Raw genomic sequence first — 22,733 nt, forward strand, 5'->3', positions numbered from 1 at the left:
TGTCCTGACAGCTCTTATCACCTCTCAGGAGCAGAGAGGAAGGATCTTTTCCTGGCATTCACTGGAGGTCAGGCTCAGGGAGCCCCTTTCATCTTCAAACCTGCCGCTTTGGCTCCCCCCCTGCTGCCTGTGTGCAGGCCCAGAAGGCCGGCAGGGCCACCCTGGTCTAGCCTCAGCCCTCGCAGGAGAGGCCCCTCTGTCAGCCCCCACAGGAAAAAGTGGCCGGGCCGGCAGCGGGTCCCCACTTACCGCACACGTGACCTGCTGGGCTCCCCAGTTCCTGAAAACCTGAGAAGAACTCCCCAACTGGCCTTTCTCAGCCCTGATTAGGGGGTGGCTGCAGAAACTCCTTTTTGTCAGCTTCAAAGGCTGAGAAATTATTGCAGTTTGGCTGCAAGGTCCGCATAACCCTTTGTACCAAGACTCAGCAGGAATTAGATGCTACAACAGGTCAGAGCAGGCATCTTTGCCAGGAACCTGGACCTTTACAGCTGCCTGCCCTCTGCCCTGTCCTGATTGCCCCACCAGCTCACAGAGAGGTGTTTCCATGTCGGTATAGTTTTGTTACCTTTAGACACATGAATATTAACAGCAAAACGAAAGGAAAGAATTGGAAGTTTTTCTCACTACTCAGAGTAAACCAGGTTTCTGCAGTCTCAGCATTCTTGATATCTTGGGCTGGATAATTCTTCGTTTGGGGGCTGTTCTGGGCAGGTTTGAGTGTTTTAACAGCATCCCGGTCTCTACCTGCTAGATGCTGGTAGCACCTCCCCACCTCCAACCAGCCAGGTCATGGCAGCCAAAAATGTCACTAGATACAGCCAGGCATTCCTTGGGGGGCATATCGGTCCCTGCTTGAGAACCCCAGGCTGGGAAAGTTTCCAGCGCCCTAGAGCCGCCTCCTCCTTCTCCTTCATGCTGTTGATGCCGATGGGGTCCTGGGTTGGGACAGAACTGCCCTTGGTGACACGGCAAGTGAGGTGTGGAGCTGGGGCCGGCTCCCTGCCTGGTGCTCTCCCCGGCCCCCCTGCCTCTGACCTGTGGCTGGAGAGTCTGGAAATCCTCGGACCCTAAGCCCTTGGAGCAGGGACGTTGGGACTGTTTCCCCTCCCTCCTCCCGGATCCACTCACGTCCTGCTTCCTCTCCGCAGGGACCGCGATTACCACCTGAAGACGTACAAGTCAGTGCTGCCTGGGAGCAAGCTGGTGGACTGGTTACTGGCCCAGGTGAGGGCTCCTCTGAGCGAGTGGGACCCGCCATCCCCCCCGCCCGGGCCTGAGGGGCTGACCCAGGATGTGGGCCTTTGAGGTTTTAAAAAAAATTTTTTTATTATTTTTTCAGTTGTGGTAAAGTACATGTAATACAACGTTTACCATCTTAACCATTTTTAAGTGTACAGTCCAGTAGCCCCGCGTCCATTTCCATTATTACACAGCCATCACCGCTGTCTACTTCCAGAGCTCTTTCCATCCTGCAAAACTGAAACTCTGTCCCCATCAAACAGTCACTTCCCATTCCTCCCTCCCCGCCACCCCTGGCAGCCGCCCTTCCACTTTCTCTCCCTGAATTTGCCTGCTCTAGGCACCCTGTGCAAGTGGGATCTTACAGTGGGTCTGCGTCTGTGTCTGGCTTGTTTCACCCAGCATAACGTCTTCAGGGTTCCTCCACGTCCTGTGTCAGAATTTCCTTTATTTTAAAGGCTGAATAATATTCTGTTGTATGGGTAGAGCACATTTTATTTATCCATCAGTCAAGGGACACTTGGGTGGCTGCCACCTTGAGGCTTTCCGTTTTAAAAGTGGGACGGTCCCGGGCAAACTGGGACACGTGGGTCCCATCCTGGCACCAAACTGGAGCCTCCATACAGAGCTTGCCAGGTTATTCCCGTCACCTAGGTTCCCAGTGAGTGGGGGCTGGGCAGAGTCTTGGGAAAATCTCTGTGCGGGTTTTGCTGCAACTTCCCAGAGGTGATCGTTCCATCGAGGTGCTGTGGACACACTTACTGCTTGCCTCTGTGCTCCGTGGCTGCTGTCGCGGGGTGCTTCCTCTGGGCCAGGCCCGTCCGGGCTTTGTTCAGTATCTCATTGAGTCCTCCAACCCATATACATGGGGACCTGGGGCCCAGGGAGGCCAGGTGCCTGCTCCAAGGGCACACAGCCTGGCAGCAGCAACGCTGAGACTTGAATGGGCCCATCTAACCCACTAATGCCTGGGTTCTGTGAACTTTTCAGGAAGCCCGCGAGAGCGTTCATTCGTAGTCTGTAAGAGGAACGTATTGGCTTCAAAGACGAGGAGACGACTGTGAAATCGAAATGGATAAATGTGTTTATACTTTTTATGTTTGAATGTTTTTAAAGTTTCAATGTTTTAAACTTTTATAGAGTGCAGCTTTCCGGCAGCCTCATTAATTGCTAAGCTTAGCATTCACAGAAACTTCATTCCACTGCAAAACAGTTTGCTGCCTGGATTTTCTCATGTCGAACAAATTCCCGATGATTGCCTGGAAGTCATAGCCAATCTATGCAAAGTAAATGCTTCTTGGCGTCAAATAACTTCAAAAGCCAGTTTAGAAAAATCCTTGAAACAAAATTTCAAGCCCCAAAACTTGATACGTTAAATCAAGTATTTAATATAGGATGTGGGTGCATTTTGCTATGATGTGGGGCCCTAAGACGTGGGAGATCGTGAAATGACCCTGGATTTGAACTCAGATTTGCGCAGCTGAGAAGCGCAGAGCTGCTAACCATTGTTCTACACTGCCCCTCCTGAGGATCCCCTGAAGCCAGTATACAGCATGTGCTTTATTTATAGCCAGGCAGACCTGGGTTCAAATCTCAGCACCGCCACTTCTTAGCTGAGTGATCTTGGACAAGCTGCTTAACTGCTCCGTGCCTCAGTTTCCACACCAGTAAAATGAAGCTAAAAACAGTGCCTTTCCCTGTAGGTTATTTTGAGGATTCAAAAAGTTAATCATCTAAAGTGCTTAGAACAGTGCCTGGCACAGAGTAATTGCTTAATAAATGGAACTATTATTCTAATAATTCCTCATCTCCTTCACAAAGGATTCAAAGTGCCTCAAAATTCCACGCAGTGTGGAAGGAAAGCGGAAGAAATTACAGAGGGACTTGGGGGCGTAGGAACAGTAAGGCCGGGAAGCAGGCAGCTGGGGACGGGCGAGGGGCCATCTGCTCGGGGTCGCGTCTTCTGAGTGGGCTGTGACAGGGGAGGGGCGATTTCTTTTGTGGTTTAGGTTCTCCGTGCAGAGCCCAGACGTGCCGTGGTGCGGGGCGCTCTGGAACGCTGCTTCTCCCCACCTCGGACCTTTGTGGCCTTGTGTTTCCTGAGCTCCGTTAGCACCCGCGGCTGCCTGTTGGCTTCAGAGCATGACGTGGACTTTGCCTTAAGTGGCGAATCCCAGGCCTGAGCTGGGGGTGGGGTGGGTCACCGAGCTGGCGAGAAGTCAGTGAACCTGGGAAGCATTTGGAGATGGAACGCATGGGACCCACTGCTGTGGGGCGGGGCCGGGATCGTGGACGGGCCCTGGGGTTTGGGTGCGGTGCGTGGCTGGAAGCACCGTCCACAGCGGTGGGAAGGCCGGGGAGAAGTTGCGTGTTCTCCTTGGCCGTGGGAAGGCACTGCCTCTGGGGTGCCCACCGGACTCCCCAGTGAAGGTTGAGGGGGGGCTTTGCACGCCTGCTGCTCGCGCGGCATCTCTGCTGTCGATACTCTGTTCCTGGTCAGCTCCTGGGCAGTACGTACAATGACGGGGTAGAAGAGAGTGTAGAGAAGTCTGACAACAGGCCTCATGGGCTCATCACTTTTTTCCTTTAAACGCCTGCTGTGTATCAGGCACTGTTTTAGGTTCTGGGGGGACAGCAGTGAACAAGACAGACAGTGCTGCTGCCCTCGTGGATATTGGATTCTGGTGAGGGGTAAGGGAGGCATTTAATAAACAAGGAAAAGTAGTAAAATACGGTGCTAGCTGATGCCAGGTGCCAGCTTGGCGGGAGCTACAGGGGGGAGTTACCTTTCAAGTGGTGGGAGGGTGGTGCGGTGTTCACAGGGGGCAGAGAGGGTTGTGTTGAGCAGGGACCTTTGAATAGAGCCCGGAGGGAGGTGGGGAGGGAGCCAGGGGGACGTCTGGGGACGGAGCTTTCTCTGAGGGGACAGTAGCTCGCAGGCTCTGCGTGGGGTCAGCTTGGTGGGTTTGGGGGCGGGGAGAGGCCGGTGCGGCTGGAGTGGCACGAGCGAGAGGGAGGGTGACGGGGAAGCCGGTGGGCGGGCAGCCAGCCGCAGGGGGCCTTGTGGGGGAGGACTCGGCCCGCTGCAGGGCTCTGAGCGCAGACCGGACAGCATCTGACTTTGGTGGGATAAGATCCTCGGGCTGTCGGGGGGTAAGGCTGGCAGCTGGGAGACCAGCGAGGAGGCGGCTTCAGAACTGTAGGCTGGGGAGCACGGTGGCTGAGAGCTGGGTGGTTGCAGGGCAGGCGGGAAAAGTGGTCAGGTTTTGGATTTTTTGAAGGTAGATCTAACAGAGTCTGCTGTTGGATGGGTGGCGTGGGGAAAGTGGAAGACAGAGAGGAGTCTTGAACAACTTCAAGGTCCGTGGCTGAGCTGGGGAGGTTCAGGAGTGCGCCCTGGAGCATCCCAGAAAGGAGGAGAACCAGCCAGAGCAGCCGCCTCTGTTGGTTTCTCTTTGTGATTGGGGCCTGCTCATGGCCAGTGCTGTCAGATTGGCTGTGATCCTGGCCAAAGGCCCCCTGGAGTAGCCTGAGTCATTGTCGGTTGGTCCTGAGGACACCCCCGCTTCCCGTCCCTAGCATCTGGTCGCAGTGGAGGCAGCGGGAGAATGGTGGAGTGAAAGTTGTAGCTGAACCCTCTGTCCGTTTCAGCAGGCTGCCCATGGCTTGGCCTGGTCTGGGGACACAGGGAAGCTAATTGGAGTTGACGTAGGCTGGCTTCCATGAGATTGACTGAAAGACAGCTGGCATCTGGCTCCGGGTCAGGGAAAGGGGAGGATGGTGTGCGTGTGGGTCTCTCTGTGGGGGAGAAGTTGGTGATGAGGATGTGACCTTGCAGACTGGTTACAGCAAGTCTTCATTTCAAGAGTCATCCCCACCTTGTACCTTAGCAGGAAAGTCAGGAAGAAAACATAATTGTGTAGTTCAGGAGGGTTATTTTGCTTTGAACACATCTTCACCTCTAACTTCTAGGTCATTCTGCTCCTTGAAACAAAATATTGATTGAAACCCCTAGATCATCTAGAAATGCTTTTGGCTGCGCATAATAGGAAACCTGACTTATACAGTCAAGACGTGTTTCTCTCGTGTAATAGGAAACATAAATTATACAGTAAAGACATTTTTCGCTCATATAACTAGGTTTCCAGAGTTCATGGTCCTAGAGCTCAACAGTGCCATTTACACCCAGGCTCTTTCCATCTTTTTGTTCCACCATCTTGTTAGCTGCCTTCTTGTCGTAAGACAGCTGCCACAGCTCCAGGTATCACATCTGTGTAGACTTATGGCCAAAGGCAGGCAGCAGGGGCAGTTGGAGACAGCTTTCTCACTCTGTTTTTTGGGAGAGGAAACTTCCCCAGTCCTCTCCCTTCCCCAGTGGTCTTCCCCTTAGGTCTCATGGCCAGATGGGTCCCACATGTACCCCTAAACCACTCCATGGGGAAGACAACAGGGGTTGCTGAGAGTGGCTTAGAATTCCTCAGAATTCATCCCTTGAGGCTAGGGGAGGGGCTCCCTACCAGCTACTCAGATGAATCAGAGTTCTTTTCGCTTTGAGGATAAGGAGAATATTAGTACTTTGATTGACAAGCTACGTACTGTATCATTCCTGATCTCTGTGCATCGTCTCATTTAATCTTCAGAAAACAGTTGTTATCCCCATTGTAGTGATGAGGAAACTGAGGCTTAGGTTATGTAACTTGCCTCAAGACACCCAGAAATGGGGTACTCCTATAAGACTGTGTGTGTGGGGGGGTTTCATGATGCCTTGGTAGTCAATAATAATAGAAATAGTAATAATAACCCTCTGTAGTGATTATATAGCCTGTACTGTGGAGCGTGAGCGGGGAACGCCACTGAGGGGTGGCAGAGGCCTTGGGAAGTCAAGGGCAAATCCGGGGATCAGAAAACACAGATAAGGAAACGAAGCTCAGAGAGGTTAAGGGATTGCCGATGGTCACGGCTTGGCCAAGCAGGGGTTTGAACCCGGGGAATCCAGCTCCAGGGTTTGCTCTCTTCATCGCTCTGCTCACGGTTTTTGGTCTGTGCTGCCTGGGCCGCAGGATGCCCTAGGCTGTAGCCATCAGAAGGAGGGCGGGGGGCAGTGGCTGGGGGTAGGAGAGAGCAGGGACAGGCCAGGAACCAGATGCGGGAGGGCTCACATCTGCTGGCTCTGCAGAAATGTGCCTGCAGTGCCCGCCACGCTGGCCCCCACGCTCAGGCGGATGGCGGTGCTGATGGCGGCAGGGTTTCCGGCACCCAGGGTGTGGTGGCGAGGCTGGGGTGGGAGCAGGCAAAGGGCTCGGCTGGCAGCTCAAGGCACCAGCAGAGGAAACAAAGGATAAACAAGGGCAGGGCAGGAGCCCTGGCCGTAACCCTAGGCAACTCTCCTCCCCTCTTGGAGTCTCAGTTTCCCTGTGTGTAACTTGGAGGGAAGGTCCAGCTGTAAAAGGATGCCATTCGCGTGCTATAAACTTGGGCAAGTGCCAAGCCTGTCTGTGCCTCAATGTCTTCATCTGTCACATGGGGTTAATAAGAGCGATTGCCTCTGGGTTGATAGCTAGGAGGAGCTGACATGGGCACCGAGACCTGAAAAGCCAGAGCAGGGCATTCCGGGGGAGAAGGGAGTCAGTGCAAAGGCCCTGAGGTGGGGTCACCGGTAGCGTGTGGAAGGAGCAGCAAGGAGCCCCCAGCGAGGGGGCTGGTGGGTGGGTGGCGGGTGACGGGGAAGTGTGCTGGTGAGGTTGACCGCACAGGGCTGTGTGTGCCTGTGCCTTCCTCCGGGAGGGGAGAAAACGGGGACTTGATGACTTTAGGTTTCCCCACGGCTGGCAGGATGTGGGGTGGGGGCTTACTTTTCAGGCGGTGGACGCATCCAGGGTTGGTGTATGTCATGCTCGACCAGAGCATCGCTCTGCTGGCCTGACTGTGGGAGCTACTCTGTGGGTCACCCCAGGGCCCTTTAGGGAGGCGAGGGGCAGGAGCAGGCTGGGATGGGCTGGGAGCCCAGGTTGTGAGAGCCTCAAAAAGCCAGGTGGGCTCCGGACGCCTGCCCGGGCGCCCCGGGCTGCAGAGCTGGGCCCGCCCGCCTCCGGGCCCCTCACAGCTGGGGGGGGGGGGGGGGGGGGGCTGCTCCGGATGCGGCCTCTCGCATGGATGGCCGCCCCCTGGCAGGGCTGTGAGCGTGCAGGCCCTCCAGCCGCTGGCCCGGGGTCCCACAGGACACATTTGTCATCCGTGAGTCAGCCTGGGGCAGCCAGAGCAGCAAAACCCTCGAGGCCAGCAGCTCCCCCAGGCTCTGCTCTGAGGCCTTGGCAGGCTGAAGCCTGCAGTTCTGAATTCGTTTCTCCTGTAGCTGAGGAATTCCCTCCCTGGCCCCTGTGCTGCTGGCAGGGGCCTGGGGGGAATGCACTGACAGGGGAGGCCTCTGGCCTGGCTGTGTCTGGCCAGTGGCTCTTGAAATCCCTTCTCACTTGGGCGGTTGTTTACATGAGAGGCTGTCAGGCCCTGTGGCCGTCTGGACGGAGTGAAGCTCATTGACCTGGCTACAGACGAATGCGTGAGCCAGTCCCTGCTGACAGTGTCTTTATTCAGCAGATATTTACGGAGCACCTACTGTAAGCTGGGCTCTGTGCTGAGCACTTAGGATTCAGCAGGGGACACGGTAGATCAGCGTCCGGAGCTGTCACTCACCCTGTCCTTGCCGGCCGCGCTATCTTCCGTGCGCCAAGCTTTGTCCACCTCTGACCTTTGTCCGTGCTGTTCCCCTTGCCTGCCACAACCCTGCGTACACACACAACTCACATATTTTGCCTGGATATATTGAGATCATTTGGGTGGCAAGAAAAACAGAAATCGTATCTGGCGAACTTAAGGAAAGTAAAAAAGAGACGATGACTTCCTGGGAAGGCCATGGAGAGCGCCCACAGAGTCAGTGGGAGACCCAGGAGCCAGGCCTTAGGAGGAACTGGCACCAGGAGACTCCCAGCTTCTCGGGAGCAGGCGCGGGGGGGCACCGTCTCCAGGGCACACTCTCAGGGAGGATCGGCACCAGCTGTTCTGTGACCTGGGGTTCCTCCGCTCAGCTCGTGCTCCCAGGGTGGGGGGCATTGCACAGGCCTCGCCTGGATCATGTGTCCTCAACCTGGCCTGGGGCGGGGGGTGGCAAGCCTTGGGGAACTGTCCCACCAGAGCGGCATTCCACGTGGGAGAGTTGGCCCCAAAGGCAGGCCCAGCAGGGACCCAGCACACTGGCCACACCTGCTCATTCTTCAGTTTCGGGTTGGATGTCACTTCCTCCAGGAAGCCTGAGATGCGCCAGATGTCCCAACTTAGGAGTATTTTCAGTTGCAAAACTGAAAAAGCGACTAAACACTGGTCTAAGCAGATAATGTGCTACACGTCAGTCGTGCCACATATCAAGGACTCCCCCATCTTCGGCAGAGGATGGAGCCTTCACTCTGCCATCTTCTGCAAAGTCTGCCACCTTGGTCATGAGATAGCCCCGCAGCCCCTGCATCACTTCCTCACGGGACTTTATCCCAGGCAGGGAGGGGTGCTGTTGCTTTTCCCTTTTATCAGGGAAAAAGATAATTTCCACAATCCCCCGATAGGCTTCCCCAGATGTCTCAGTGGCTAGAGCCAGGTCAGTTAGGAGTTGAACTTGAGTTCTAGTATCGGAGAGCCAACTACAGAGGCTGAAACAAATTAGGGGTTTGTTTTTCTTTAGTATGAGAGAAGCCCGGAAGTTGGTGGTCCAGAGCTGCTAGGACAACCTCAGGATATCTTTGAGGACCACGCTCTTTCTTTTTGCCCTGCCATCCTTAGTGTATTTCTGTTTTCAACATCACATTGTGGTCTAGGATGACTGCAGGAGCTCCAGCCATCACATCTTTGTTCCAGGCAGGAGGAAGAGAAAGGAAGGGCCAGGGACAAAGAGTGTTTTGCCAGAGGTCCCTATTAGTGATTTCTGCTTATATCTCATTGGTCACCTCTAGCTGTAAGGGAGGTTGGGATCTGTGGTTGTCTAGGTAGTTGCATTGCTGTCTGTAAGAGTGAGGGTTTCAGTGCTAGAGCAGGGTGGGGCCGGGGAGGGCTGTTGCTGGGCAGCCAGCCATGTCTGCCACATAAAATCTCCATTTCTCCTTTGTGGTGGTCATCACATGATACGCTATGCATCTATCACATTTGAATGATTAGCATACAATTAAATACTTTTCTTGTTTGGGGGTTACTACTAACAGTCACAAACCTCAGGAAACAAGACACTCGTCCCTGCCCTCGTGGAGCCTCCGTTCCTGGGGTGGTGGTGGGCTCTTCCCAGCCTGGCTCAGCCCCTCGGGTGCGGGTCCCTCTAACACCCTCCCCTTCTCATTCTGTTCCAGGGCGATTGCCAGACCCGCGAGGAGGCGGTGGCGCTTGGCGTGGGCCTGTGTAACAACGGCTTCATGCACCACGGTAATCCGCCCCTTCCCCTCAGCCCAGCCTCCCCCAGGGGTTGGGGGGGTCCTGTCCTGGAGCAGGAGAGCCGGCAGGGACCCTGGTCCCCGCTGCATTTTACAGGGAGGGGAAACTGAGGCCCAGAGAGAGCAAGCCGTGGGCTGGCAGCTGCCCAGCATGCCTGTGGGTGAGCCTGGGCTGGGTGCCAGGTCTCTGGGCCTGTGGACCACTGGGGCTTTGGGGCAGCTCATGGATTCCCTCCCTCCCTCTCCCGCGTTCTGCCCTGATGGGGAGATCACATCAGGTGTCCAGTGGGGACCAACGTGGCTGGTAAAGATTAGCTGGAAAAATAAACTGGGTTTGAGGTCAAGTCCATGGGCTTCCTAAGCCCTTCCTCCCAGATGGGATGTGGCCTCGCCGGGTGGGCGGTGAGGCTGGACGATGCAGGCCTGGCCCACGAGCTTCTGGGGAGGGGAGGAGAGGGGTCCGTGGGGACAGAGGACGGGCGGGTTGTGAGCGTGAGAGGAAGGAGGCCAGGCAGGGCCTCGCCCCTCAGGCCCATCACTCCCCCTCCCATAGGGAGAAGCACAGAAGAGGGGAGCGAGGTGGACGGTCCTGAGATGGTCCTGAGGCAGGAAGCTGGGGAGAGGGAGGGAGAAAATTGTTCCGCTGACACCATTTTCAGGTATCACAGAAGTGATGCTCTGTGTGCCTGGCCTCCTGCTAAGCATGCTCCGTGTAGTCACGGGGTTCACCCTTGGGACGATCCTGTGATGTTGCTGTGAACAGCACCGCCTTTGTAAAAGAGGAATAGAAGCCCAGGCAGTCAGGACACTTGCTCGAGGTCACGTGACAAGGAGGGGCTGGGATTTGAGCCCAGACAGCCTGGCGTCACAGGCCACATGTCAGCCCCTGAGCGCTGTGGCCTGTCCTCGTGGCCCTGGGGGAGCCCCGAGGCTCCCACCCTTTTAGGATGAGTGGACTTTAACGCCCCTGCACCCCAGGAGCCTTTCTCCTGTTTCCAGAACACGCCCCGGGGCCTTGCCACTTGCGGTTTCCCTCGCGCGGCTGTCCCTCCCTCCCTGCCTCCCCCCTCACTCATTCATTTTCTGGTCAGTTCCCGCCTCCCCAGCGAGGCCACCCGACCACCTGCTAGAATAGCTCCCCTCTCCTTCCTCACCCGCTGGACCCGCTCAGGTTCACTGCCCTTCCTGGAGCTGCTCTGCCCCTGTGAGGCCGAGTCCACGCCTCCCCTCTGTCTTTGTTCATCCTGCTGTTTTCTAGAGGGTGCCTTCTGCCAGCAGGCACCGTGCTGGGCTCTGGGGACTGGGGTGAACAAGACAGACACAAGTCCCGCCTTCGTGTGTGTGTGTGTGTGTGTGTGTGTGTGTGTGTGTGTGTGTGTGCGCGTGCGCGCGCGCGCGCGACTCACACAACAGTGAAATAAGTCCATTTTCCGGACTACTATGAACATGTGAGGAGGACTTTGGCTCTTACTCTGGTGAGGTGGGTGTCCTGGGAGGGTTCTGAGCAGAGGAAGGACGTGCCTGACTGGGGTTCTTACAGGTCCCCTCCGACTGCCTGTGGAGAGTGTCGGTGAGGGCGAAGGCGGGAGCAGGGAGGCCAGGGAGGAGGCGGCTGCCGTATCCAGGGGAGAGACCACGCGGCTTGCACCCAGGTGGTGGCCCCGGAGGGCTGAGACTCGGGAAGGGCTTCTGGCCGTTCCTCCTCCCAGCTTCCACTCTGAGCTCTGTGCTCAGGGGTCGGCAGAGTCTGTCTGCAGAGGGTCAGACAGTAAATATCTCAGTCCTCGCAGGCCGCACAGTCTCTGTCACAGCTCAGCTCTGTCCCTGTAGCCTAAGAGCAGTTACAGGAGATGCGTAAACAAGTGGGCGTGGCTCTGAGCCAGTAAAACTTTACTGAGAAAAACAGGCTGGGGGCCACAGTTTCCTACCCCTGGTCTAGGTGTTGGATTTGCTGTGCCTTCAACAGGGAGAGAAAGGAGCCCATGAGGTGAAAGGTCATCAGGTTTGCCCCCTGCCTTGTCGCTGGCAGGCCTGGTTCTGGGCCTGACTCAGCAGACTGCCAGCAAAGCCCTGCTCCTCCCTGGCCTCAGTTTCCCCATCTTTCCCTCCCTGTCTGAGCTCAGCAGGCCCGTGGCTCTGCTCTGCGGAGTTGGGACTCACTCTAGGGCAGGTCGGGAGCTGGGCAGCCTCGGTCATTCCCGAAAGCCACCCTGCTCCCCGCGGGACCCTCTCACATCTCGCTCCCTCCCTCCCGTCAGCTGGGCAGAACCTCTCATTTGTGGGTGAGAGTAATTAGGGGTCCACCCCAGCTGCTATTTCGGGAAGGCGGCTGGCTCAGGACATTCTGCGGGGGGTGACTTCAGGCAACACCAACACCCTCAGGGTCGCTCCGGGAGAGAAATTGCAGGGCGCGGCCCTTCCTGCCTTGTTCCTGCCACGAACTCAAAACTAGGCTAAAAGAGGAAAGGGCCAAATCCTAGGGTTGTGGCTGCTACAAAAGTGCAGGTTAGGGTGGAGGGCGGGGAGGGGTCTGTGTGGCGCCTCCTGCGGTGTCCGACCTGAGCTCCCAGGGCCCGGAGGTGTCCCCGGGGAGGGACCCAGGGGCCAATGGTCCAGTCGGCTCGCTTTAGGCGCATACAGGGAAACAGAGGCTCACCGTTTAATCCTCGCAGCCACACCGGGAAGTTGGTGCTGTTATTATCCCCACAGATGAGGAAACGGAGGCTCAGAGAGGCTAAACAGCCTTGAAGTTGGGAGGAGCCGGGCAGGGATGTGAACACGGATCTGTGCCCGTCTCACGAAGCCTGGCCAGTGGCCTCGACTGGCAGTCGGGAGTGGTCAGCCCTCACCTGGCTGAACTCCTGGACTCTGGGATTCCAGCTGTTTCCCCAAATATTTCAGCCGAGACACGCGACGCAACACAGCGCTTCCTCCTCCCACTCCCTGAGTCTTTTAGCCTCGTGTTTACAGTGGAGGGGAAGCCAGTCAGCCTCCCGGGGTCTGGCTCCCAGCTCTGGGAAAAGCAGCAATGTGTGTGTCTGTTGCCTCGAAGGAGGTAACAGAGGTGGCCTGAGAACGATGCTTACAAACAGCTAGCTGTCCCGGGAAAGGAAGGAGACAGAAGAGAAGCCTCCTGATGCTTTTCTTGTCCCCAAAGGTCTTCAGGGATGGAGGGGACATTGTGAAGCTGAGGCAGCTGCTTGTCCTTCTTTCAGGGGCCTGCTGATTTCAGATGACTGCCTCGATTTCTCCCCTTTATTTAATTCATCCTCGCCCCCATCTCTCAGGCCCGGCAGGGCAGTATGGTGAAGAGGAGGAGCCTGGGCTCTGTGACCTTGGGAAGTTTATTTAGCTCCTCTGGGCCTTAGTCTTCCTCTCTTTAAAAGGGGTACAGCAGGTCCCTCCTTGTCTGCGGGGTAAATGAACTTAAGCCTGTATCCCCGGTGTGTCCTGCACTAGAAGGTATTTAGTTAAATTGTAATCCACACTGCATGCTGATGGTTACTGATGCTTTTATTCATTTTCCTGACTTGTCTTAGAACAGAGGTCAGAAGATTCTTTCTGTAAAGGCCCAGATATAAATATTTTAGATTTTGTGGACCATACAGTCTCTTGCAGTTATTTAACTGTCATCGTGGTCCCAAAGCATCCCCAGACAATATGTAAATAGTTGGGTGTGGCTGTGTTCTAATGAAACTTTGCTTATAAAAAGCGGGAGTGGCCACATTTGGCTCACAGGGACTGAGTGTGTTAGTCCCTGGCCTACAAGGTTTCACTGTGGTCTGTTTCTGATTATTAGTGAGGGTGAGATCGTTTGCATATACTTGCCTCCCCCTTAGATTTTCCCATCTGGTAATTGCCCGTTCATATTCTTTGCCCTTTTATCTATGAGTTTTCCAGCCCTCTCTGGTTGATTTGTTGGAGTTTCCTGTATATTCTAGGTATTAGACAGTACAATTAATTTTGAACCTGCAATCTGCCTATGGCCTTCCTGTTGAATGGGAGTCCTTAATTTTATCATAGTGCTTTTTGGGGGGGTCTTGTATATGAACTCCTTTTCTGCTCTAGGACAAAGATATTCCTCTGCATTTTGTTTGGTGAGCTTTAGTGTTGCTGTTCTTATTTAGTTCTTTAATTCAACAGGAGTTTATTGTTATATATGGTGTGAGGTAGGGATCTGGTTTTATTTTTCCCGTAAGTGAGTCAGCTTTCCCTGTACCATCTGTGGAATGCTCCACGTGATCGTTCATCACCCATCACATGCTAAGCTCCCATAAACACAGTGTCCTCTTACGTGATTGCTGTTCTCTTCCGCTGGTTCTTTATTTCTGCTGTGGTTCCACACTGGGTTTGTTACCATGGCTTTGTAATATGCCTTTATAGCAGGTGGGGTGAGTTTAGATTTTTTGAGAGAAGTCAGAAAGCCAGGCTTTTATGTTGAATATCCTAGCGTGTTAGTGTTGGCACAGGATTTTACTTAATAGAACATCGTGCTGGCCAAACCAAACTTGTCCAGAGGCTGGTTCCACCAGTTGGCAGATGGTGCCGAAAGCTTCCCGTGTGAGCCTGACCCTGCGCTTGCATGTCTGTGGGTTCGCAGTGCTGGAGAAGAGCGAGTTCAAGGACGAGTCCCAGTACTTCCGCTTCCACGCAGACGAGGAGATGGAGGGAACCAGCAGCAAGAACAAACAGCTTCGCAACGACTTCAAGCTGGTGGAGAACATTCTGGCCAAGCGCCTGCTGGTAGGAGCAGAGCTGAGCTGCTGCATCTTCCTTTCCAGGCCAGGAACTGGGCAGCCTTCAGGTTATGGCTGGAGAAGTTGGGCTCAACTTGGAGGACCCAAGAGTGTGGGGGATTCTAGATGGTGGCTGGCTGCACCGCCCAGAGGCCAGGCCGCTGTACCGGCCGGACTGCACGCTTCACAGACGAGACTGGGCTCTCTGGGCTCCCTTTCTTTTCCTTCCCATCTCCCCTTGTCCACCCCACACCCCAGCCTCGCCTTGTGTAGGGAGGATGGCCTCCTGAAATGACTCCTCTGTGCACCAGAGCCTTGGATCTTCTGGGCTGGCACCCTGTCCTTGTTCAGTTGCTGTAAATAGCCTTGCAGTGAAGGTGGAACATTTACCAGCCTGTTCAGATATTTTTCCAGCCCAGCCCACCAAACCGTGTTTCTCTGCCTACTGGTGAGCAGCAGCCTCCATCGTAAGGCCTGGCCCCCAGCAGGCAACCGGGACAGAGGCTCGGAGACGTTGTTCTCTTGCCATAGCCAGAGTTGGGGCCGAAGTCTGCCTATTGTGAAGGCGGCTCCATTACCTTCTCTCCCATAGTACTATGGGGCCTGCTGGTCCAATTCCCGTTTCTCCCATCACAAAGCCCTCCAGTGCTCCCATCACACTTAGGATACAATCCAGCCTCTCACCATGGTCTGCAAGGCTCTTCCTGTCTCTCCAGCTTCATCTCCTGTGGTCTCCCCTTCCTCACCCTACCCACCCCAGCCACCCTGATCTTCTTTCTTATCCTCCAGTACCTTGGAGCCTGACTCAGGGCCTTTGTACGTGCCGTGCCCTCTGCCTGGAGCACTTTTCTCCATTCTTTATAAACTTCTGTTCCTCACTTCATTCAGGTGTCAGCTCAGATATCACCTCCACCGGCCCTGCTGCCACACAATGTTCTGTCTCCTTAGGTCATTTATTTTAATTCAAACTACATACACTCCCTGCACCACATTCTGTATTTCTTTATTTGGTGGAGTCTGTCTCCCCTGCTAGATAGTCAGCTGCACGAGGGCAGGAACCGTCTGTCTTGTTCAGCGCTGTTTCTGGTCTGTATTACAGGCAGCAGCTCAGTGAAATAGTTATTGAACGAATTAATGCATTTCCCTGTATCCCCACCACCACCGACCCCCCAAACCTCCCAACCTTCCTGTCATCCTGCGATGGGAAGGGGTGGCTCCTCCCTAAACCCCCTTCCTGTCCTCAAGTTCTTGGTGGCTGGACATCTTTGGATCTGTTTTATTCATTAAGCCAGTAAGTTGTTATTGAGCACCTACGGTATGCCAGCAGATGAGGAGCCTGGTGCGTAAATAAGGAGGCTCTGTCCTCAGGTTGCGGGGAGGAAGGGGAGACAGGCGGTGAAAGTAAACAAATACGTGGTCAGCACCAGGCTGAAGCACAAGCCCAGTGGCGGGTCCTCACGTGACAGGTACATATTGAGCACCTAACGCGTCCTGGGCGCTGCTAGTGTTTTACTACATCCCGTTGCACCCACCCCCCATTCTTACCCCGAGTCAATCTGGGGCACGAGGAGCCAGCAGGATCACGGTCCCCCTGTGGGGGCCAAGGTGGGGCTGGCTCCAGGCCCTCCTCCCTGCCTCACCGTCTCTCCCACTTCGGACCCTCAGATCCTGCCCCAGGAGGACGACTACGGCTTTGACATCGAGGAGAAGAACAAGACCGTGGTGGTGAAGTCGGTCCAAAGGGGCTCGCTGGCAGAGGTGAGGCTGCACAGAGGGGCTGCCCTGGCTCGGGTTGGGTGCGGATGGGAAAGTGGGGCATTTCTTCTCATTCCTCGAGGCAGGCCAGCGCACAAAGCCCTGGCATGTCAGTGGTTCCTCCCTGTTCATTGCCCTTATGGGGAAACAGTAGAGGGAGGTCTGGTCTGCAGAGCCCCCGGCTCAGGGCTGCCCTCCCAGCGTGTGCCACCAGCTCCCTCTGCTGGCCCTGCGGGGAGGTGCGCGAAGACCCCTGAGGGTCTGAATCAGCTCTGATTGTGGAAAAAACGAACAGTCAGTGGCTTGAATAGGATACGTTTGTTGCTCTGACATGGATACAAGGTCTGGAGGAGGGCAGCCAAGGATTCAGCTCCAGGTCCTCTCCGCTGTTCCCGGGGCGGGGGGTGGGGGTGGGGGGGTGCAGGTGGGTGGGAGAGAGGCATCTGCCACTTTGTCCAGGTGCTCTGTTTGCTTCCTTGTTGCGATTAGGGATGCCTTTGGCTGCAAGTAGCCACACGGTGGCAGGAGCTGTGGGGCTTCATTTTTCTAGTAACATAAACAGTTAGAAGGAGCTGGTTGTGAGTCTTGGTTCAGGGTCGACATCTCTTCGACTTTCCCGGCCAAGCCCTCGTGGTCTCAAGGTGGCCGCCCCAGGTGGATGCCTCGTGTCCTCACGCGGCAGGGCAGGAAGCAGGGGTGGACTGACAGCTCCTCCTCAGGGAAAACCATCTTTCCCGTGAGCGCCCCCTCCAGGCCTCCCTTCATAGCTCATTGGCCAGAACGGGTCTCTCCAGCCCCCTAACTGTTCACACAAAGGGGAGCCGAGTACCCGTGGAGGGCTCACTTTGGTCATGCTTGGGCCCCGGGACCGGCTCTGTGCTGCCTGAATGCATTCAGAACGCCTTCGTGAGGAGGAGGAGAAGGGGCCAGTGACCTGGTGTGCTTGTCTCCCGCCACCCCTGCAGATGGCCGGCCTGCAGGTGGGGAGGAAGATCTACTGCATCAACGAGGACCTGGTGTTCCTGCGGCCCTTGGCGGAGGTGGAGTCCATCCTCAACCAGTCTTTCTGCTCGCGCCGTCCCCTGCGTCTCCTGGTAGCCACCAAGGCCAAAGAGTGAGTGTCCCCAGGGCTGGGGTGTCTGGTGACCTTCTTCTCAGGTTGGGGATTGCCTGAGTCCTGGGGGCGGTGGTGGAGGCCCGAGCCGCCCCGGTTCCCTGTGGTTGGGGCTCCTTCTGTAGGCACGTGGCGTGGGACCGCTGCCTCTGTTCAGTCGACAGATGTTTCCTGAGTGCCTGCTGTGTGCCTGCTGGTGGTTTAGGCTCTGGGGATGCAGCCCCATCTGGAGAGATTCATTTCTGTCCTCATAGATCTCAGTGTATTTGGAGAGGAGAGCAGGAGACAGACAACAAAGCAGAAAAAGAGACATACTGAACCAGGTGGTAGTGAGTGGACTGATATATAAAGCTGGGACAGGAGATGGGCTGTGTGGAGGGGTGGTGGTCAGGGAGACACCACTGAGAACTGAGATGAAGACCTGAAGGAGGTAAGGGAGGGAGTCAAGGGGACTTCTGGAGGAGGAGGATTCAAGGCAGAGGAAAGAGCGAGTGCAAGGGCCCTGGGGTGGAACTGTGGCTGGTGTGTTTGAAGAACAATGAGGAAGCTGATGGGGCTGGAACAGAGTGAATGAGAGGGGTGGACAGTGAGGTCAGCCAGGCCCTGTAGGACCTGTGCCCACGGTAAGGACCATGGAGCTACTGGAAGGTCCTGAGCAGAGGGGCGGCATGATCTGATGTAGGTTCTGGCCGAATCTCTCTGGCTATAGGTGGAGACTGGATGTCAGGGGCAGAGGTGGAAGCAGGGGGAGTGGTGAGGAGGCTGGTGGCCTGGTCCCGTCTGGCAGCAGTGGGGTGGTGAGAAGTGGTCAGGTACCAGATATAGGTACAGGGAGAAGCATTTTCTATTTTAAAACCTGTGCATTTGGTTTTCGCTTCTCTCTTCTATTTAAGGCAGATGCTCCCGGTTTTCTATTGACAGGAGGGATGGAAAGTTTTAAATAGGATGATTTCTGTAAAAAGGCATGTCAATTTAGGGAAAATGATTGATAGTTTGCTTGGTATGTAGAAGTGGCAGAAATCACCAAGGTGAAACGTGCCTGCTTCAAGTTCCAGAAATACCTGGGGTTTGAGAACAGGCACCCAAAACGGCTTTATCTGGCAGGTGGGGGCGATCTAAGCCCCAGTGTGGAGGACACAGCCTCGGTAGGGAAGCCGATAGCTGCATTGAAGCCCCTGGATTAATGACACCTGCTGTACAACCCTGGCCAGGTGCCGCCTGTTCTGCTCTGGTGTCCCACCCGCAGAATGGCCAAGACCTGGACTTTCAAACTGTGCTCTCTAGGGGACACGTGGGCATTTTTCTAGAGTTGGCACCAATATGTGCTGGCTCACTTGTCACCCTCCCAGATCTGTGATTAATGAATAAAATATTCACTGGCCAAGGTGCTGGTCTGGCCACCACGAGGCCTTCTCTCACCAAGAGAGTGATGGCAAAGGGGTAGGAGGGTGAGCGGGAATTTCTGTGCATGGACTGGATCTCCAAGGGCAGGCCGGCTGGTTCCGATTAATCAAAGATCCTGCTGCCCTGGGCTGTGGTTAAATGAAGTTTCTCTCTGCCTTTGGAAAGCCTGGCGCTGCTGTTTTCTGGGGCTGGACTTCCCAAAAGCCTGGGAGGCAGGGGCTCCCAGGGTGGCCCCCTGGGCTCGCGAGTGGTACTGCTTTACCTTATGGCTGCTTTTGCTTTGTGTAGGATCGTCAAAGTCCCTGACCGTCCAGAGGCTCTGTGCTTCCAGATCCGTGGAGCTGCCCCGCCGTATGTCTATGCTGTGGGGAGAGGTGAGCAGGAGCCTAAGAGACGGAGAGGGGGGCTTTGGGAAACGGGTTTGTTGTGTGTGTGTGGAAGGAGTTCAGAGGCTTCCAAACCGTTACCTGCAGGCCTGTGCCTCTTAGTGCACCATTAGCACTTCCCTTCTTTGCTGGAAGCCAAGGCTTGCAAATGCAAATGCAAGCGGGTCAGGCAGTTATAAATGGGCACCTGAAAGGAAGGCACTAGGAAGTGGTGGGGACTGTGGCAAAGTGAGAAAAACACATGTTCACTCGAAAAGGGGCAGTTTTTCTTCAGCTCAAGCTCATTATTGCCAGGCGGGAATGTGGACCTCCTCTTGCCAGGTTTGATTTTTTTAAAAGAAATCAGAAATAGGAATTTTGGCTGCACTTCTGTGGCCAGATCCAGACCATAGGCCTCCGCTTTCTTATTGCCTTCTCCTTGGGTGCTGTTTAAGGGGTTACTCTGACTCAGCGATGAAACCAGATTGACCTGTGATACAGGGTTCCCAGCCCTCTTTGCATCTGAGGGCCCCGTTTTTAAAGTTTAAACATTCATTGTCTATGCTTGCGGTCATAGTTGTACTTTTAATATGTACTGATTGAAAACACATGTCACGATAGAAAGCTACTGAGAATTTGTTGATATTTTAAAGTGGGTATTAATCTGATTTATCCCTAAAGCAGTGGTTCTCAACTGGGAGCAGTTTCACTCTCCAGAGGCATCTGACAATGTCTGGAGACGTCTTTGGTTGTTACAGCGTGGGGTGGGGGTCTACCGGCATCTCGTGGGTAGAGACCAGGGATGCTGCTGGACATCCCCCAGTGCCCAGGACAGCCCCCGCCTCAGAGAATTACGCAGCCCATAGTGTTATGTCAGTAGCATCGAGGAGGGAAACCTGGCCTTAGAGCAGAATAGGTGTTTATAGGTGAACTAGGCAGAAATAGTAAGAAAGCTGATATTTCTTGAGTCCTTACTAAAAGCCAGGCACAGGGCTAAATGTTTTACATATTTCAACTCACTGAATCTCTCAAGAACCCTATGAGTAGATATTATTAGTGTCTTCATTTTACAGATGAGGCAGCCAAGGCACAGAGAGGTTATGGAACTTGCCTGAGGTCACACAGTTGGTCAATGACAGAACCAGAATTTGAACCCAAGCCCCTGGGGTCCAGGCCTGTACTTGTCCCCATCACACCACACATGCCTGATGTTCTCCTGTGTACAAAGCTTGACATTCACTTGCATTTCTAGACCCTTCATATTAACCACACAAGACCCTGGGCTCCAAGCCCTACTGTTTGGGAATCGTGGTATAGCTGAGAAAACATGCCCTTAGAGTCTGGTAGACCTGGGTTTGAAACCTGGCTTATCCTAGGCACGTGACCTTGAGAGAGTCACTTTGCCTCTCCGAGCCTCTGTTTCCCTGTCTGCAAAATGGGGCTGATCTTGGCCCCAGTGTCATGGGTTGTTGTGGGACTTTAAAGGAGACGAAGCTCTAGAGTGAAACTTTCCTGGGTTCAAGTCCAGCCTCCCTGGCTGCGTGACCTTGGGCTAGCTGCTACTTCTGTGAGCCTCAGTCTCTTTTTCTGCAAAATGGGAATGCCAGTCCCTGTCCTGCCCACTGGTGTGGGGTGGAGAGTGGCCATAGGGTGGGGGGCATGGAGGTGGCATTTGGGGGAGTTGGGGTGGCGGGTGGGGTGGGGGACAGGTTCATCTGCTTGCTCACCCTTGCCTGGCACTGCGCGAGCTCTCTTCGCCTGGCATCCAGCCTCGAGCACTCCCATGCCCCTTAGGCTCCGAGGCTGCAGCTGCAGGGCTCTGTGCCGGCCAGTGCATCTTGAAGGTCAGCGGCAACAACGTGATGAACGACGGCGCCCCAGAGGTCCTGGAGCACTTCCAGGCTTTCCGGAACCACCGAGAAGAGGCCCTGGTGAGCCACCCAGAGGCCAAGGGGATCAGGAAAGCCCTGTTTGTTGGGGTGGGGGCTGAGGACCACCTTCCCTTCTTTGGGGAAAAGCCTGACGGCACCACAGTGTTCTAGGTGGGGCTGCCTACCTGGCAAGGTTGAGCTGGCCTGGGGCTCTAGGACCCTTCTGCTTCTTAAACTTCATGGCCTCAGTTTTCACAGCTATGAAATGGGTATGATAAGACCCTGTTTTCTTATTGCACAGACAGGTTGGGCAAATAGTCATGTTGATGGTAAAAAGTTAATGTTATACTTGGTTAGGGACCAGGGTTCTGTGGAGGGTGATCCTCATTCATTGGTTCATTTAATAAGTGTTTATTGAGCACCTGTTGTGTGCCTGGCATGTTTCTAGGCCCTGGGGCCACCGGAGAGACAAGGTTTCTGCTCCTATGAAGCTGACTTACATTTTCAAAGGCTCCTTCTTCTCTGGCTTCTGTGTGGAGCATAGGCTATAGACAGTGAGGGCTGAACATGACTGGAGGGTCCCTCAGGAAGTTTCCAGAGAGAAGTATGGGAGGGCTGTCTGAAGGTGGTGTCATCAACTGGCTAAAAGCCTGAGCTTTGGAATCAGGGAACAGTGTTCCCTTTGGCCCCGTCCCTTCCTCCCTGGGCTCCTGGCATCGTGGCTGCACCTCTTACTCTGCTTCCCGCACAGGGCCTGTACCAGTGGGTCTACCACACCCATGAGGATGCCCAGAAGGCCCGGGAGGCCCCCAGCGAGGACCCCAATGGCGAGGGAGCTCGAGAGGAAGACCAGCCCGACTCAGGTAACAGAACAGGTGGGCCGTGTGATGGAGATGCCAGTGGGGACTGGGTCCTCCTCTGTGTCCACACTCCTCCATCCCATCAGTCCATCTCGATGCCATCAGTCCTGTGTTTGTTTCTGATTGCTGCCAAAACAAAGTACCACAGACCTGGTGGTTTAAAACAACACACGTTTATTATATTGTAGTTCTGGAGGTCACAAGTCCGAAATGGGTCTCACCAGGCTATAATCAGGGTGTCTGCAGAGTTGCATTCCTTTCTGTGGCTCTGCGGGAGAATGCATTCCCTTGCCTGTTTCAGGTTTTAGAAGCTGCCTGCGCTCCCTGGCTCTCAGCCCCCTTCCTCCATCTTCAGAGCCTGTTGGCCTGAGTCCTCCTCACAATGCTGCATCCCTAATTCTGACTCTTCCGATCCCGTCTTCCCCATTTAAGAACACTCGGGATTACGTTGCATTCACCTGAATCATCTGGAATAATCGTACTGTAAACTCAGCTGATTAGCAGCCCTGTTTCCAGCCGCAACCCTAATTCCTCCTTGGCAGGTAACATAGCATCCGCACAGGGCCCAGGGATGGGATGTGGGCATTTTTTTAGAGGCTGTTATTCTGTCCACCATGAACTCCCATGTTTTTCTTTCTAGCCCAGCCTCAGCCCTGGACCCCAGACCTGTCTTTCTACCTGACACCCCCTGGATGTCTAACAGGCATCATGGCCAAAATTGAACTCCTGACCTTCCTCTGAAGCCTGTTTCTCCCCTCAGTATCCCTGCTCCATCTTTCCAGATTCTCAGGCCCCAAACTCAGGGTCCTCCCTGACTGTTCTGTTTCTCCTGTATCTTGCCACCTTGCTTCCAGCATCCCAGCTCAGTGCCTGGGATGAATCACCACCTCCATCACCGCCTGGTCCGAGCCACCATCATTTCTC

At 54.9% G+C, this 22,733-nt stretch overlaps 1 protein-coding gene across 1 annotated transcript in view; it reads left to right on the top strand.

Moving 5' to 3' along the window:
• Nucleotides 1-22,733, top strand: part of PREX1 (phosphatidylinositol-3,4,5-trisphosphate dependent Rac exchange factor 1) — a 193,252-nt gene that overhangs the window by 143,886 nt on the left and 26,633 nt on the right. The window contains exons 14-21 of the mRNA XM_057703163.1: nt 1,152-1,227; nt 9,624-9,696; nt 14,305-14,447; nt 16,106-16,198; nt 17,161-17,309; nt 19,002-19,087; nt 20,873-21,009; nt 21,701-21,812. Coding sequence (XP_057559146.1) covers nt 1,152-1,227; nt 9,624-9,696; nt 14,305-14,447; nt 16,106-16,198; nt 17,161-17,309; nt 19,002-19,087; nt 20,873-21,009; nt 21,701-21,812 — 869 coding nt within the window. The remainder of the gene's footprint in view (nt 1-1,151; nt 1,228-9,623; nt 9,697-14,304; nt 14,448-16,105; nt 16,199-17,160; nt 17,310-19,001; nt 19,088-20,872; nt 21,010-21,700; nt 21,813-22,733) is intronic.

This window comes from Hippopotamus amphibius, chromosome 12, assembly GCF_030028045.1.
Source record: "Hippopotamus amphibius kiboko isolate mHipAmp2 chromosome 12, mHipAmp2.hap2, whole genome shotgun sequence".
Lineage (NCBI taxonomy): Eukaryota > Metazoa > Chordata > Mammalia > Artiodactyla > Hippopotamidae > Hippopotamus > Hippopotamus amphibius.